The sequence below is a fragment of the Aulonocara stuartgranti genome (assembly GCF_965226115.1).
Source record: "Aulonocara stuartgranti genome assembly, chromosome: 13".
Classification (NCBI taxonomy): Eukaryota; Metazoa; Chordata; class Actinopteri; order Cichliformes; family Cichlidae; genus Aulonocara; species Aulonocara stuartgranti.
In genome coordinates this window covers 16,999,156-17,016,450 of record NC_138949.1, presented here as the reverse complement: position 1 = coordinate 17,016,450, position 17,295 = coordinate 16,999,156, and the positions used below count along the sequence as shown (strand labels likewise).

Genomic DNA, 17,295 nt, shown 5'->3' with positions numbered 1-17,295 from the left:
TTGTTGGAGACAGTAGGCTGGGTGCCAGTTTGCTTTCACTGTTGGAAACTGCTTCACATGATATAACTCAGTGCAAGATTTCTCTACCATGTCGCTAAGACTCACTCACCTTGACTCTTCTTAAACACTTAAGTGATATTATTCATAGCGTATCCCTGCGTGTGCATTCAGACAAGAGGTTCTGATCACTTATCAGGTTTTCTATTGTGTGTGTGGCAGTGATTAATTCTCCTAATAATGGCCAGGCAGGGCCTTCTCCTCCACGTGTGTGTGTGTGTGTGTGTGTGTGTGTGTGTGTGTGTGTGTGTGTGTGTGTGTGTGTGTGTCTGGGGGTAAGGAGTCTGATTTGATTAGTATAAATTGTGAGGAGCCTGCGGGTGTGTAAGGGCCCCATATGGTTTTTGGGCGCTATGTCTCAGAGGGCCTGCAGAGGGGCCAACACATGGAGACAGCCAGGTGCATGCACTCGTGGTGAAATGAGGGGAGACAATAGAATTATCCACGCATTATCACAATGCAGTTAGCATTAGCTACAACCAGTACTGAAAGCAGCATGTGGGTTCACTTTGGCACTGGATGGAACACACACTGCTGGAAAAAAGGGGGCCGGGCCTGCTAAACCCCATCAATCAGTTCAGATAATGAAGTGTTCAACTGTGTCTTTTTAATAATGATTAAAATATGTGATTAAAATGATCAATCAAATAAGGCCTGAAGTGCCTGTGTTGCTGCCATGTCATGTCCTTAGAGATTGAGTGAGATGGGCGCTGATGTGGATTGTGCTCCTCACATGGGGTTTAATGTATATCTCCTACTCTATGCTCAATGAAATTCAGTTTGAAAGGATTTTACTGGCATGAAAGTTCAAAAGAACAAGTTAATTTCATTTTTATTTCATTTTTATTTATTTAAATGGGACAGTGCAATTTAACATAGTCCAAGTACAAAACATGACACTGATGTAACGCACATACGTTTATAGCTGTTGCTAATTTTCAACAATTGTCCTATGTTGGGCTTACAATCACAATACATACATTGTAAAGTACTTTACACAATAACAGCAGTATGAACATTAATGCAAGAACTCTTTCTCTCTTGCTGTAGGTAATCTCTAAGATATGTGTTGTGATGGTGAGCGGCCTCAGAATCACAGAGGGTTTGCTGCTGTTTGGGCAGGAGAGCCTGCTCTTGTGTGAGGGATTCACCCTCAGCCCTGCTGGAGATGTTTGTTGCAGGAAGCACCACCCCAGCAGGTATAACTGTGCATGTTTACAGTTCTGCACACCATGGATCTTCACTTGTCGGTCATTCATCATCCTGTGTGTCTCTTTCTGCCAGTGTGAGGGATTCCTTTATTTCTACCATGCTAAATAAAGACCTGCCAGCAGCCAGTTGCAAATGCTGGCTGTATGAAGATATCAAGGAGGCACGCTTCATGCGTTTCCTTTTAGAGGTCAGACACCCATACACCTACAGATATCAATCACATTTGATCTTAAACTTCCTCTTCTTACACACATTTTATTTGCTCTTATCTTTGTGGAAAAGCGAATCTGATAGAATTTCTGTTTAAAGTGGGGGAAAATATGCACTTTAAAAAGGCTACTGTCCCTCTCTCTGTAACTGTAAGGATGATGCTATTGAGATCTTCATGAAAAACGGTCACTCAGCCTTCCTGGTATTCCTGAATAAAGACCATGTCTCTGCTTATAAAAGGTAACATATTTATATATACTGGATAATAAGAAAGATTTATTTTCAGCATTCTGATCTTTGTCTTTGGTCTTTTTCTCCCTACAGGTTGAGCAGAGTAGTGCCAGCCTTAAAGGGCAGAGGAGTTGCTGAGGTCATTGCTAATGCCAAGTAAGTGTCATGCGTTTCTTAGAACCACCCATAGGCAATATTTCAACAAATTTCTTTTTAATCATCAGTAGAAACATTAAGCTTACAAAAATAGTCACAGCTTGATATAATGCACACGCCTATTAAATGCTGTGTGACTGACCTATCATTCCATCCTTTCCTGCTGTTTTGTTTTTTGATAAGTTGACATCAGGAGACCTGCTGGTCATTTGACTTGCACACATTCAAGCTTTTCTCGTAGTCTCCACAAATCCTGATTGACTGTAGCCACTGAGTTTGGTGCCACCAGGCCAGGAAATGCGCTTTTCTTTTTCTTTTCAGACATGCAACTATCTACTCCTTCTGCTTCCCTTCCCCTTCTCCCTTCCGCACCTCCTTTAATAAGCTTTTCCCTTTCTGCTTTACACCTTTTAAGGCAGGTCCTACACAAGCTGCTCTCATGGACCAGATACACATCCTCCTTATGCTCTGACTTTCCCTTCAGTAATGTCTCATCTTTCCTTTGATGGTATGATAGAGGATTTCGTTTCACATTCACCTTGGTGAGGTTGCGTAGGCCTTGCAGAAATTGTGGTAACTTTTTAAAGAGATTATCAAACAGGCCCAATTCTTGAAGATTTTCCAAGGCCACCAAAGTGAGAGGCAGGTCATCAAGCTGATTCATTCCTAGATTGAGACTCTTCAGATTAGTCAGGGAGCCCAGGGTGGAGGGTAAACCTGAAAAGGTTAAGCAGTTGTTGGAGAGGTTTAGGTGTGTAAGTCCCCTATGGTTGCCAATGGACTCGGGCACAGACACTAGCTTGTTACTGTGTAGATCCAGCCATCTGAGTGATGACAAGTCCCCAAAGTTTTCTGGGAGTTTCTCTATGAGGTTGCGGCTCAAGTCCAACTCGTCCACAAAGGTTATCTTGAAGAGGCACTTTGGGAATATGGTTATTCCCATGTTGCTAAGAACGAGTCTACGCCGTCCATCTGGGGTCGTGCGTATAGCCTTCTTTGCAGTTTTGAGGGTCACCTTTGTTCCTTTTGGTTCCTTTCTCTTGGGCATGGTACTGCAATGCACAGAGAATTACTGAACAAGTCGGTTTAAAATTTCAACTTGGCCTCCCTTTTGAGATTATTTCACCAAGAGACCAATTTACAATAATTTATCTAATCTACACCACCACACAGTACTCTAGCAAACAAAAGGGTTGTGAGTTTATGCGTAAAGATGTGAGCGTGTGTGTGCGTTGTGTGAGGCTGATGTGATTTATTCAAATACACGGGCTTATGTAGGCCTCGGGCGGTGGGGAAAGCATGCTCTCTGAGGAATGAGAGCTCGAACAGCGTGTGTGTCTCCATGAGTGTGCATGTATCGCAGTGTTGTGACTGCACTAGTGCGTGCTCCCCCAGTGTTGCCCATGGGGGTATTTAAGAGCATGACTCTCTAATTAAGGCTAATGCTGGGGAACAATAGGAGAGAGGCGACACTGGGTAATACAGCAAAAACAAATGAGTGCTGATGCTCCCTCACCATTCAGTGGATTGCGTTGCTTGGCTCTTCTCAGGCAAGAAAAGTGTGTGCGTGTGACATATTGCCATGCAGGTGTGTTGACAGACATGGGTGGGTGTGTGTGTGTGTGTGTGTGTGTGTGCAAAGAATCAAATCAGGACTTTGATAAATGATAGTTGGTGAGTGTTGGGAGTGTAATGAGGGCTTCGCTCTTCTCCCCTCCCTGTCTAAAAGAGCAAGGTGTGTGTCTGTTTGTGTCTGTGTTACACCCCAAGGCCCTCTCTCGCCTCATTCATCATCCTCAGGATGAGAGAGGTTATCCACTGGTGCTTGTTCCCATTATAACTCCTATAGAAAACTATTGCATGAAATTATTGCCTGCAATTAGATAACACGTACTGAGCCAAATGCAATGATTGATTTAGTGCAGTTTTACAAAATATTTGGTCAGGAGTTATTGGCGTTCGAAACGGACACACTTTAAGAGGCTCTTGATCATTTGAACTCATTTCCCACGTGCATCCTTATTTCATCTTTGAGTTTCTGTCTGTACTGTACTTTTAAGACTTTCATCCGCAGTTTGTTTTAGGTGCAATATGCCTTTAATTGCCAAGCCAAATGAAAGGGCGGACAACAAGAAGCAACTAATCCTTACAGTACTTACAATTTAACAACAAAAAAAGCATGGCAGTACATCATATTGATCATAGGTCTCACTTGTAAATGAGACATTGAGTCTCAATGGGGCCACCTGTATAAATAAAGGTATTTGTCTAACAGTTTACAGTTTATAATTTTAAGGGTGTATAATGTCAAAACATAAATAACGTATACATACCATGCTAATGCTAACATATAATTCTAGTTGTCTGACTTTTATTGAAATGTTTTAAGTATAACAACTTTAACTAAAATAGTGTTTTCTGTGTTAGTGTTAGTCTAAGTTTGTTGTTGTTGTCTTGCTTCATGATCATCACTTGTTTCTGACCTGTGTGGCTATATAAGATTTCTCTTTTAAGTTCTAAATTTAGACAACAGTAGGTTATTTGCAAGGATAGCTTTAGAGCTTGGACTTGTACCACTTATTATCAAAATGGATGAAGGCAGGCACTTACCATATTTTTCCCTTTGGATTGTTGTTAATCAAGTGAAGAGCATTCCTTAAGCTTCTGTGAACTGGTTGCTCATCTCACAGTCTCTCACTTCTGTGCAAAAAACAAAACACGTTTTATTGAGATGCAACACCTTCAAAGTACATTTACAATGATCAGTACAATTTGGTTGGTATGTGAAAGTTTTTGTGATTAAATGACAAGGAAAGACCATTCTTCTATATCAAAATTTTCCTTGCCTTCCTGATCTGAACGGGGATAGTTGAGGTTCTTCTTGTTTTATAACGTTACTTAGCAACTGGGCTGCTTGGCGCCTGGACTTTATTGCCCTGTTACTAGTCCACAGAGGAAGAGAGGAGATTTCAGGAGCAGTTGATCACTTTCCTTATTTAGATTAAGCACATTTAGGCAGGAGTATAATACTGAATAAAATGTTTAGTCACACTGTTATTAAGTATCTATTTTCTCAAGCCAGTCACACACTTTCTTGTAATTAGAGATAAGCAAACTGGTTTAGTTTCTTAAAAAGCAGCTTTTATTGTAGTGCCTGAAGAAATGGGGCAAATTCAGCATGTCTGTTCAAACATCAGTATCACCTGATATGGATCTGTCTGGAAATAAGCTGACATTTAGCAGTGAACAGCTAAAAGACTTTAAACAGTTGTTACTTTTTGTGACTTTTTTGTTTCCTTCTCGCAAAGAGTGGAATCAGAACCTAAACAGGACAAATTGACCTGTCAGCATTGATATTTCCCAGTCAGTTATAAAAAATAACTATACAACAATACAATACCTAAATAAAGTAAAAACAGCTGACACCAAGTTAGATATTAACTGTTGTTTCTCATTGCTGGGAAACAGGAATTTCACAAGATGATGGTGCCCCTGTTGTCCAAGTAATCATCAACTTCCGTTAGGGAAAAATGGTGCCACATGTCAAAACATGCCCTTCAAGTCATCAAATCTTCTTTCAAACATTCCAGTTTGCTGAAGTAGCTCCAAGTCAAAGAACCTAGTCTTAATTACCTCGTTTCCTCATCATGTGCTATATCCTTCACATGTCTGCTCACTATTTATGCTACATACTGTAGCTCACATCAGCCCCTTAACTGCTCCTGCAGCTGTGTACACACACTCTGTTTTCCAAGTTCGCTCACTCACCTCAGCTACGCTGCTGTTGCTGAACTCTGCTGTGCATACATTTAAACTGTGGTTGCTAGGCAACAAAGCAAGCAGGAAAACTTTGTGTTGATAGGCACTGCTCAGTGATCAGCTTCTGTTGCTAATTCAAAGTATTTTCTCTTGTTGTGCTTTAGAAAGACTCCTGTGGTTGAAAAGACGGCCCTTGTTAAATGGCAGGTAATGCATGTTACGAAGTTGTTTGTGCTCACAGATTGTTTTGGGAAGACATCCATTGCCAATGTTGAAGGAGCAGCCAACAAAGTTGAATAAATGGCATTGATGTAATCCACTTTATTCTGAATTGACTTGTTTCTAAGTTGTTGTTTTTTCTTGTCTGTCCTTTAGAAGGGGGAGATAAGTAACTTTGAGTACTTGATGCATTTGAATACGATCGCTGGGAGGACATACAATGACTTGATGCAGTATCCGGTTTTCCCCTGGATCATTGCTGACTACAAGTCAGAGGTAAACCTTACACATGACGTCTCTGTCTTAAATATTGTCTCAAACTGTGGTTTTTCAAGAGTCCACAACCAGAAGCTAACGGGTCTGCAAAAGATTTGCTCTAAATTGTAACAATTTACTCTATCAATCAAAAGTGCATCAATGAAGATGGGGATTGTTAATTCTAATTTTAAAAAAGCATTTTGTGTCCATTTTTATCCTTCCCTGCTTGTAACTGCAACATGTCACATCAGGTGTCACTCATTTCTCTCAGGGTGAAACAAATCCTTCCTGCTGCTCTGTAGCTTGGCTTAGCAAGCTATCCGGTGAGCCTGGAGAAATTTCAGTCGGCCCAAGTAATACCAAGTCCAGCTAAATTGGTCCAATAAATGTAACGAGATCCTTTGAGGGAGGTGGGGACAAAGATGTGTCAAATGTATGATTTATCTGTGTCCTTCACAGATTCTTGATTTGTCAAATCCTGCAACGTTCCGGGATTTGTCCAAGCCGATGGGAGCTCAAACAGAGAAAAGGAAACGGATGTTTATCCAGAGATACGAAGAAGTTGAAGGCAAAGAGAGTGAAGGTATCCATTTGGCTCAATTTTATTTACTTGTACTGCTTTATTCATGTCACTGTTAGTATCTTTAAAGTGATTTTCTCTAACAGACCTGACAGCACAATGCCACTACTGTACCCACTACTCCTCGGCCATTATTGTGGCATCCTTCCTTGTCAGGATGGAGCCATTTTCGCACACCTTCCAGGCGCTACAGGTGAGTCCAATAACAGAAATTTAACAAAATACTATTTGCATGTAGGAAAAAGTAGACCTTGTTACTGACATGTCTGTAAAAGTGGTTTAGATTAAAGATGATGACACACAAAGTATAAAATTCAAGACTTTTCATTTGGCAGTCACATTTTTGCCAGTTAGGCATCATAACTTCACATTATTATTAAAGTCCAGAATTTGACCAATTGGAGCAACTCTAGCAGCAAAAAGAAATATTAACCATTTTGCAGAGGTTCATGTCATTGCTGTGGAGTGCTGTGGCTCATAAGACTGAAAACATGCAAAATTTGTTGTGGTTGATAAGGTTACAGCATAAATGAGATCATTAAAGAAGTTTTGTCTTAATTTGTCAGATGAAATGACGGGGAAAGTTGTGTTCAGTATGTTTTAGTAACCCACAGGGCTTTCTGCAAACCCTGTGCTTTCGATGCCCACTGGCATTCATCACATTGTCATTTTTTTTAAATGTAATCTTGCTATTAATATGAAACTAATGTGAGCTATTTTCAGCTGTCCAGATCCCATTTTAATGCTGTTTTTGGTACAAAAACAGATTATAAGGACATTTTAATATGTATGCAAATAATTACACATAGCGTCCAAAAGAAGCCAGTGGAAATAGCCACAGATGTTACCAATTTACAACACAGCATCCAGTTGATTATAATGAAAAGGCATGCATATTTGATAGTCAGAATAAAACAATAAAGATGTTGAATTAGGAAGCCTTTTTGTCTTCTGAAGCACATAATGGGTGTGTAGTAATATCCATAACTGGATTTACATCTCTAACCCAGTTTACCAGTATATATGCTATTTTCATTCATTGAGGTAATTGTTTTACTCTAAATTACATTCACTCTCATGAGATTCGCATCACAGATGATGGAATTTTACAGAAAGATGAAAAGCTTTCTTCTAATGGTAGCAAATATTCTGTGCTTACATAATACAATAAAGAACATAAAATATGATTCTCTGCACTGTATCAGGCAGACTGCTTTATTAATATGCCCAAAGAAAAGTTTATCTCAGTGATGTTCTGCGGGTCTGACAGGGTTTTGTCTGCTCTCCTCACAGGGAGGGTTTGATATCCCAGAGCGGATGTTTTACAGTATAAAGAAAGAGTGGGAGTCTGCCTCAAGAGACAACATGGGGGACGTCAGAGAGCTGATCCCGGAGTTCTTCTACCTGCCAGACTTCCTGATCAACTCCAACCAAATCCAGCTAGGTCAGCTTTTTGAATCCTCTGTGTACCTAATGTTCGTAAATGAAAACAAAAGAATGTAAAGTGATTAATTCAGACTTCCCTACCCTGTCTCTTGTTTTTTTGTTTTGTTTGTTTTGTTTCTGCGAGGTCAGAATGTGTACTGTATGTCCTCAGTCATATATGCTACATACAATCAGCAGTCACTTTATCAGGTGTACCTTGCTAGTAAAGGGTTGGACCTCTTTTGCCTTCTGTGCTGCCTTCATCATGGCATACATTCAACAAGGTGCTGACCTTGTTGAAAACACCAAATATTGACATGAAGTTGCTGCACAATTGTTTGCTGCCCATCCTGTTCTGGTGACGTTTGACTACAGTCTGTGTGCCCACATACACCCAATTGCTATCATGTCATTGGCTTTTTGCATATTTGCATTAATAAGCAATTGAACAGGTATATCTAATGAAATGGCCAGTGTATTTTCATCATGTTGGTGATTAAGCAATGATTCAAATGAGAGGAACTCCATGTGGAGTTATGTCCTGATTGGATTCTGAAGCACTCTATGTTAATTTGCATATGAGTGATCAACGATATTGCAGAATTTGCTATAACTATTCTTCTAAGCTTCTGGATAATAAGCTGCATAAGTGATAACAGATATGAAGCATCCAAAGAAATGGTGTGAAATTTAATCAAATCATTTCTTTATAATTCTTTTGTTGCTTAACTGATGAACTAATTAGCTTAATTTGAATGAAAGACGATACAGTAGAAACTGCACATGTATCCCACAGATTGACTGATTAGGTTTTGCATACATTTGTTCATGGTAATGAGGGAGCATATAACAGATCACACCACAGTGGTTTGCTGGAGTGTTCGTTGGCCATCAATGAAGGTGTGGCACAGAATAATAAGCTATATTAATCTCTGGCCTGTTCCTATTACAGTCATGTCGTTGGTCTTTCTTTATTTGGCAATAAAAATATATAGTATGCCACATGAGGATACCACTTTTTTCCCTTTATTTTTTTTAATCAGAAAGGCCTTAAACATTTGCAAAGCCAATTTGATTGTATATTGTTTCTTGGCACATTTTCGCCAGTTGGTGTCAGTCAGTGTAATTGCATGAAGCCGTTGGCAATATTGTGAATGGCATTATTCAAGTGTTAATGCATGTATATGTGTGTCTCTGCACACAAATGACACGCAAACAAAAACGGTATTTACTAATTAAAACACTGCTTCACCCATGTCACCAGTGGCTCCTCTTGATTTCTTTTTCCTACACAGTTCACGTAGTCAATAATGCATATGTGTGTCTTTTTAGGCTGTATGGAAGATGGCACAGCTCTGGGAGATGTCGAGCTACCTCCATGGGCAAAAGGTGACCCCCAGGAGTTCATTAGAATCCATCGAGAGGTCAGTGACACCTAGACTTTCCCCTCCAAACCGCTAGCCTGGCCTGTTGTGTACTCTGACTTATTTACCCACAACACCTAATAATGATAGTCATTACCGGCTGATGTATACAGAAGATTCACTGTATTAAGTATCTCCGCACATACATTCACTACATGTGTGGCACTGTAATAGTGTAGGTTGCAGTTTGTTGTTCATATCACAGATGTTGGTCAGTTCAGTAAATTCTCAGAAGGCAGTTTTGTCTCGCTGAGTTTGGTTCAGTTATGTTCTTGTGGTACTAACTGTTAGTCAAGTATAATGACCAGTTGTTTTCCTATACAGAAGATGCATAAAAAGGCATTTATCTGAAGCTTAGATGACAGACAATACAGGACAACAAGCCTATTTAACAGGATTTGGGGAACACATACGACTCTCTCTTTTTCATAATGTCATTATTTCTGCCAGTTGTTGATTGGTTGAATATTCTCACTATCTTTCTTCTTCTTCTTCTTCTTTTTTTCCCAGCTTACCCTCATCTATCCCTCTGTGGGGTTATTGTACTCGTCTGTTCATTTTCTTTCTGTTTCTACATGATGACCCTCCCTTTTTCCATTCCTGGGGCATATGTGATGGTTATCACTCTGTAATCTACTGAACTACTCTTATTGCCTACCATTCTCATAAAATTAGTGACTTTAGAAGATTTTTTTTTTCTTCCACAGACAAATTAACTCAGGACAATATATCCTTGTTATGATACTTTTTTTCTTTTTTTCCACCTTTCTGTTCATCCAGGACGTGTTTATTAAAATGTGGCGCTAGGATATAGCTGGTCATAATGCCCACTTTTCCTCATTAACTCTTCAAAACCAATCTCTGGCTAATTCAACCCAAATCATTCTTTAATTGTAACATGAAGATATGCTCATAACACAGCTGTTCGGTCTCTTGCTGTCCTGGACTTCTAAATTGACTTTTGGAAGGAATTGTAGGGTACCTTAATAATTTGATTGGCTGTACAGTCTTAGAAGTTTTGTGCATTGGTGTCATATTAGCAGTTTGACTGATGGTTTGGGGACCACAATAATAACGAGTGCTAAACACTGCTGGGTTTTTTTTGTTTTTTGTTTTTTAAAAGACTGTTGTATGCATGTTTTAATAGCTTTATAATATTATGTGACTAGATGGCTTTAGTTTGTGCAACAATCTCCTGCTCTGTTTGCTTTAGGCACTGGAAAGTGACTATGTGAGCGCCAACCTACACCTGTGGATCGATCTGATTTTTGGATATCGGCAACGAGGTCAAGCTGCAATAGAAAGTGTGAACACGTTCCACCCTTACTTTTACCCCCAGAAACGCTGGCAGGACACTAAAGACCCTGTCATCAAGAGCACAATCTTGGGATATGTCAGCAACTTTGGACAAGTTCCCAAACAGGTTTAAAAAAAAAATGATGATAATAATAATGTGACGATGAATTAGTGTAATTGGAGTATATTTACTGTATTATGTATTTCCCATAGCTCTTCATCAAGCCCCATCCGCCTCGCAGTGGCTCTAAGAAAGAAGGGTCATCAACACATCAGCCAACTCCATTTTATTTCAAACTGGATAAGCTAAAGACCCCTGCGCAACCATTCAGAGGTATACCTAAACACAAAGATGTTCAGAGAATATGAAACATATCTTAGAGAATTTCTGGCTTCCTGCCCCTCAAAAGCTTTTTTCCCCCTTCTTTGCTTTTCCTTTCTTTTCTTTCTTCCTTAAAATAAAAAATCTTTATTGTAAGCTGCTTTGTTGCTACAGGCCTTGGTTTCATATTTGGTGTAATTGCGGCAAAACTGTCAAACTATTCTAGTCTTCAAACTATGGTATAAGATAAAAACAAATCTTAATACAGCCTCATGAATGATACACATTAAACACTTTTATGCTGAGTAAACTAAATTGAATCAATTATAGTGATCTTCGTTGTTTTGCATTGTTCCACCTTTATTTTATTCCCTACTATTTGATGTTGGTTATTATACACCGGATGTGCCCAAATCTTAGGGGAATCATTGAAATGGAGTGAGAATGCCCATAGATTAATTTACACTACAGAAAGATAGAAGCTATCTGTTAGAGCTACAATATGGAGATGACTCTGCTGCTGAGCCCTACTTAATAATCGGAATATCCCTATAGGCCCACTGAGGGATAGGAGATGAATCTGCGAATGCTCAGGGAGAGATTCCTGCATATTACATTTCATATTAAATCTTAGAGTGTCTGATCTGATCAATAAGCAGATAGAGATGAATAGGACGAGGAACACTAAGAACGAATGCAGACAGAGCTTCTTTCTGGGGATTATAGAAGCAGAACTGGCAATCGGATGTAATGATTTTGCCTCTTCCTGCATGAATAGGTCAGTTACAAGCGCAATCACTGCCTTACCCCCAGATGCAGGTGCCCCCTAGGACCAAGCCTCAGCTCGTAACCATGAGGATGGCTGTTTTAATTGCCCAGTTTTTCTGTTCTCTCTTTAATGAAACACTTTACAAGTTTACTGAGATACGAAACTCTTTAATATGATATTTTTGAAGAGCTATTATCTTTATTACAGGTACACGTAATATAGAAAAAGGTCATTTTCTTTACTTTCTTTCTTTTTTTCTTTTCTTTTTTTTAAGACTATAACATTTTTGTGTTGGGTTTGACAAGTTATATATACTGTTCTAAATATTACTGTAGAGCTGTCAAGAGGCCCGGTAGGTCAGATACTGTGCTTGGAAAAAGAGGTCTTGGTTCTGGAGAAAAACCAGCTCCTCCTGTCACCGCTACGGTGCTGCTTCTTCAGCTGGGGATTTCCTGACAACAGTTGTGCCTTTGGAAACCATGCCACAGAAAAGGTATTATGTAATGTCAATGCGTTTTACACATTTCCATAACTAGTTGATTGAAGTTGATGCTCATTAAACTTGAGCTCAGATTTTATCATAATATAGTGTAATTCTAAACACTTTATGTATGTCGACTTGTAGACGTTTGCAGTGTGTGAGAGTTTATGTGACTGGGGAGACATATTGTGCGCCGACTGTCCCAATGTGACCACCGTCATCACTGCAGGAACCAGCACTGTCGTTTGTGTGTGGGATGTGGCAGTCACTAAGGATAAACTCACTCACATGAAACTCAGACAGGTTCGTCTGTCCAAATGTTTGTTTGCTCTTGAAATGTAACAGTATTGTTGACAACTTATTTGCAACACACACGCACTAATACTGACCCCACTGTCCTTCACAGCCGTTATATGGTCATACGGATGCAGTGGTGTGTCTCGCTGTGTCTGAGGTCCACAGCATAATAGTGAGCGGCTCTCATGACCTCACCTGTATCCTGTGGGACTTGGAAGAGCTAAGTTATATCACTCAGTTAGCAGGACACACAACCATCGTCTCTGCACTGGCTATCAATGATCTAACTGTAAGTCCACCTTCTGGGTCCCCTTCTTTCCACTGCTCTGTCTCTCCTGCTCTTTTCCTCCTGTCCTTTGAATTTTTTGGCTCACTGTCATCACGTTGTTCCTTTTCACTCATCTCGCAGCATGAGGAAGGGAGGGTTCTCACTGTTAACAGCATGAATATCCTGTTTGTGTGTGTTCTTCTCCTTTTGTTCCCTCTTTCTGTCTGTATGTCTGCACACCTGAACGTCAACACTATGTTAATATGTCCAAGGGAGAGATTGTGTCATGTGCTGGACCGCAACTCTACCTGTGGACCATGAAGGGCCAGCTGTTGACCTGCACTGACACTTCCTGTGGGCCTCAGTCAAACATCCTGTGCATCAGCTTTACACAGAGACACGAGTGGGATTCCAGGAATGTCATCATCACAGGCTGTGAGGATGGCATTATACGGGTGAGTTTTGTTTTAGTTTTTTCATGCAGGTAAATAACATAATGGTTGTGTGTATGATGTAGAATGTTTTTTGTTGTTGTTGTTGTTAATGCTATCACAATTCTCTATAGCTCCTAATAGATCAGTGGGAGTGTTTCTGTACAGTATTCAACTGTGGCAGTCATTACTTTGGTTTTAGCCTTGCTGGTACCAGCTTGGGTGTCCATCAAAGTATTAATAACAGTATATGAGTTGTGTGCAGTGTGTGACTGTTTTTTGCTTAAGATTAATATAAGCATGTGTTGCCTTTCTGCAATCAAAGCTGCAAACAGTAAATTGTGCTTCACTTTGGAGTGGGTGCCCATGCCACGTGGACAGCACGCACACATAAACAGAATTATTACTGTGTGTGTGTGTGTGTGTGTGTGTGTGTGTGTGCATATGTGCATGCATGTTGGTGCATATATGAGTGTATTTGTTATTATCTTGAATTATATTTATGATTTTGTTACTCGTTATGTGTCTCTCATACAGATATGGCGGGCAGAGTACACCAGAACACAATTACCTGCCCCTCCAGAAGAGCCTGTGTCCCCAGGGCAAGACCAAACAGAGAGAGACGGTAATGGCAGAACGATGGGATATACATGCAGGTGTTGTGTTCATAATAAAATGAATAAGAGTGGTCGACAATAACAAAACTGTGAAACCAATTGAAAAGCAACTGCACACAAAGACCATCATTATTTATAGTGTTTAAAAAATAAAAAAAAGAAGACGACGAAAGAACCATTGCTATCTAATTAGATAAATTCTTAAGTGAGATGATTATTTTTAACCGCTCATCTCAGAGCTAGACAGTGTGGTTTCCAGATGAGAGCTTGTAATGTTCATCCTATCCCTCACTAGCATTAGGGCTAGCAGGAATTATGTTGTTATAAAGTTATTAAACATAGAGGCAGTAAACACTGATGAGTAATTTTGCTGACGTGTGTGAGCGTGTATAATTTAGAAAGCAATAATACCCAGATCCAATTTGGCATACGTTGGTTACAGCCTCGCGTCACCTCATAGGAGTATTATGCTTTCCAATTACATTGAGACAAGTTTTTACGTAACACTGAAGCATTTATATTTGAGGGCTTTTTCTCCCTTTTGCAGCCTGCTGACTGCAGATGGACACATGCTTAATACACTCTGAATTTTTTTTTTTTTTGGTTTTTGGGGTGGGGAGGACCACTGAGGTTCTGATTTCAGGCGGGGTGGACAACTGCCCTGTAATTCACTATTAAGTAGATGCTAATGTATTCTCACGAATCCACAGTGAGCAACTCCAGCCAGGCTAAAGGCTGGGAGAGACATCTGGTGTTACATCAAGAGCTGAACAGAAGTCAAGCTGTGTCACAGCGGCGCTACAAAAATAATCCAGCCATCACAGCGCTGGCTATGTCCAGGTACAGTAAATAAAAAGCACCCACTCATAGGAATGCCAGCTGGGGTTTAGTTTCTGTTTATTACTGTACTTTAAACTTTATTCATCTCTGTGTTCGAAGAAAAATAGTATGAGTTTATATTTAATTATATGCAGTATTTGAAAGCTTCTAATTCTCTTTGTATGTATATCACTGCATGCTTTACAGCACAACACTGCATTTCCCTTGCTGTATTCTTTGCAGGACTCATGCTACTCTGTTGGCAGGCGATGCCTGGGGCCAAGTTTTCACCTGGACGTGTGAGTGAAAACACAATTTCTGCACGCCCTTTATCCTCCCAGAGAGACTCTGATGGGAAATTCATTAGTATCTCAGGTCTGACTGCAGCTGAGCAGCAGAAGTGCTGTGTGTGTGTGTGTGTGTGTGTGTGTGTGTGTGTGTGTGTTTTCTCAGAAAACAGTGTTACAACATTTGATGCATTTAGACGAAACATGACTTTTACCTTCTACACAAATATTTAATTTTGTATTTTTCTGTGTGTAAATACAGAATTTCAGTATATTTGAATAAAATTATTGATAGACACTTGCCAAAACCTTTTTCTGCTGGTCTCCTTGATTTTTGACTGAATTCTGTGTTGGATTTAATTGAATTTAATTCGAGTTAAACCAGAAGGACACTGGCTAAATTTTTCCAGAGTTGGTGGAAGGATACGGATGAGAGAAACACTCGTACAGTCATTTAAATGGACCCTTACTGCTTTAGCAGAGCTTTCTAGGGCCCACAGCAGAAGCCTGTGGTTGAAATGGGCACTGCTAAACTGAACATGAGAAGGAGTGTATGAATGATGACCAGGGGCATGTGCGCTTCATAAACTGTTCCTGAGAAATGCAGCTTTTTCACTTAAACATCTCTGAGAAAAACTGGAAGTCAAGCAAACACTGTTGTGAAGAGACAAATAAGTCAGCGTTTAATCAAGTAAGCGTTGTAATGTTTTGGTCTGGTAAATGTTCGTGGCAAGAAAAATTCAGGCTGTTTAGTTTGATGTGAATAGTTTGCTGGCTTTACTATTTTGAGTTTCACAATGTGCTTTCATTTTGCTTTGTAATACGGTATTTATGAGGGTTTTTTTGGACAGCCCATTTTGTACCACTTAAATTTTGCACCGCCTTAAATTTTCTGTGATCATATTATGTCTATAATGGGTGATTTTCTCTCTCTCTGTGTGTGTGTGTGTGTGTGTGTGTGTGTGTGTGTGTGTGTGTGTGTCCAAAGATATTAGAGACCAAATAAACAGAGTATCTGACAAATTTCACAAGATGTGGTATGAAACTCGTCCCAACTTGCAGATGAAAAGTGTAATAGCAGCATTATCACACTTGCACTCCAGTGAATAAGTGGGCATGTTAGGCTGTTGATTGTGGAGGTTTGTTTGCTTTCTGTTTCCTACTTGCTCTCTCATGCACATGCGCCACTCCTCTCTATCATAAAGGAAGAGGTCTCTCTCTTTAACCTTTGTGTGTGTGGCTAATTGTGCTAAGTGGAGTAGCTTAATAGAGTGGAAAATAGTCCTCATAATTTTCCCAGAGAGCTAGCAGTGACCTTCTCTAAAGACAACGGCTATCTCCATTCTCTCTACATCGCTGGTTTTATGATATGAAATGTCAAACCATTGGGTTCCTCAGAATAATTAAATCAAATAAATTATTGCACCTAGGCAGAACCATCTTGTAGCCTAACCCAATTATAATGCACTGTAAAGCTAATTATTAACCATGATTACAATTAGTCTAATTTGAATAAATGTAGTCATTAGTGGGTTCATTGTAGTCAGTGAGTATGAACTGTGGGGGATGATGGTCTCTCTCAATCTCTCCCACTCACCAAGGGAAAGGTGTGGATTTGCATCATTCTCTTCCTCCATCTTCATCCCATTTTTCACACAGTGACCTTCACAAAATGGCCTGCACCCTTCACCTTTCCTGAGCTTTATGTCTGCTGCTTCTAAGATTTATATTTGCTATTTATGCTTGTGCCACAGTGAGTACACTTTGAAATTAGAGGCACTTTGTGCTGTTTCTATTCTTTCTACTATTTTATTAGGAATCATGCATGTTTATTGTTGATGGATGAGAAGATTGATACGTATATTAGATTGTTAGCTTAGCATAAATACTGGAAACTGTTGGCCTGCCTTTTGTCTGAAGGTGGCAAAGTATTGGATCCATTACACCAGTTTATTAAATGTTTCATCTTATCCATGCTATTGTGTTAATATAGACCAGAGACATGATAGCGTCACGCAGTCAGCTGCACATCCACGATCAGAATCTCCGGTTTCACCACATGCCCAAAGTGCACCGTTGGGTTGAACTTGATTTGATGATTTGATCTTTGTACCATGTTGGAAGCAGCTATCAGAAGATGGGTACACTGTGATCATAAAGGCATTGGCATGCTGAGC

The 17,295-nt window shown here is 39.8% G+C and overlaps 2 protein-coding genes across 4 annotated transcripts in view; one reads left to right on the top strand and one right to left on the bottom strand.

Moving 5' to 3' along the window:
- Positions 1-15,426, top strand: part of wdfy4 (WDFY family member 4) — a 38,570-nt gene extending 23,144 nt beyond the window's left edge. For all 3 annotated transcript variants that reach the window (XM_082556465.1, XM_082556466.1, XM_082556464.1), the window contains exons 47-65: positions 1,108-1,256; positions 1,342-1,456; positions 1,634-1,719; positions 1,804-1,866; positions 5,790-5,832; positions 6,001-6,120; positions 6,562-6,685; positions 6,769-6,875; positions 7,976-8,126; positions 9,440-9,531; positions 10,745-10,954; positions 11,041-11,161; positions 12,254-12,411; positions 12,544-12,702; positions 12,806-12,985; positions 13,237-13,419; positions 13,933-14,020; positions 14,723-14,852; positions 15,075-15,426. In XM_082556465.1, coding sequence (XP_082412591.1) covers positions 1,108-1,256; positions 1,342-1,456; positions 1,634-1,719; positions 1,804-1,866; positions 5,790-5,832; positions 6,001-6,120; positions 6,562-6,685; positions 6,769-6,875; positions 7,976-8,126; positions 9,440-9,531; positions 10,745-10,954; positions 11,041-11,161; positions 12,254-12,411; positions 12,544-12,702; positions 12,806-12,985; positions 13,237-13,419; positions 13,933-14,020; positions 14,723-14,852; positions 15,075-15,138 — 2,343 coding nt within the window. In that variant the 3' untranslated portion in view covers positions 15,139-15,426. The remainder of the gene's footprint in view (positions 1-1,107; positions 1,257-1,341; positions 1,457-1,633; positions 1,720-1,803; positions 1,867-5,789; positions 5,833-6,000; positions 6,121-6,561; positions 6,686-6,768; positions 6,876-7,975; positions 8,127-9,439; positions 9,532-10,744; positions 10,955-11,040; positions 11,162-12,253; positions 12,412-12,543; positions 12,703-12,805; positions 12,986-13,236; positions 13,420-13,932; positions 14,021-14,722; positions 14,853-15,074) is intronic.
- lrrc18a (leucine rich repeat containing 18a) lies at positions 1,884-4,530 on the bottom strand. The gene is made up of 2 exons (XM_082556487.1): positions 4,477-4,530; positions 1,884-2,918 (listed from the first exon to the last, which is right to left on the bottom strand). The coding sequence occupies exon 2, from the start codon at positions 2,912-2,914 to the stop codon at positions 2,072-2,074; it is 843 nt and encodes a 280-aa protein (XP_082412613.1). The 5' UTR covers positions 2,915-2,918; positions 4,477-4,530; the 3' UTR covers positions 1,884-2,071.
- Positions 15,427-17,295: the final 1,869 nt, after the last annotated feature.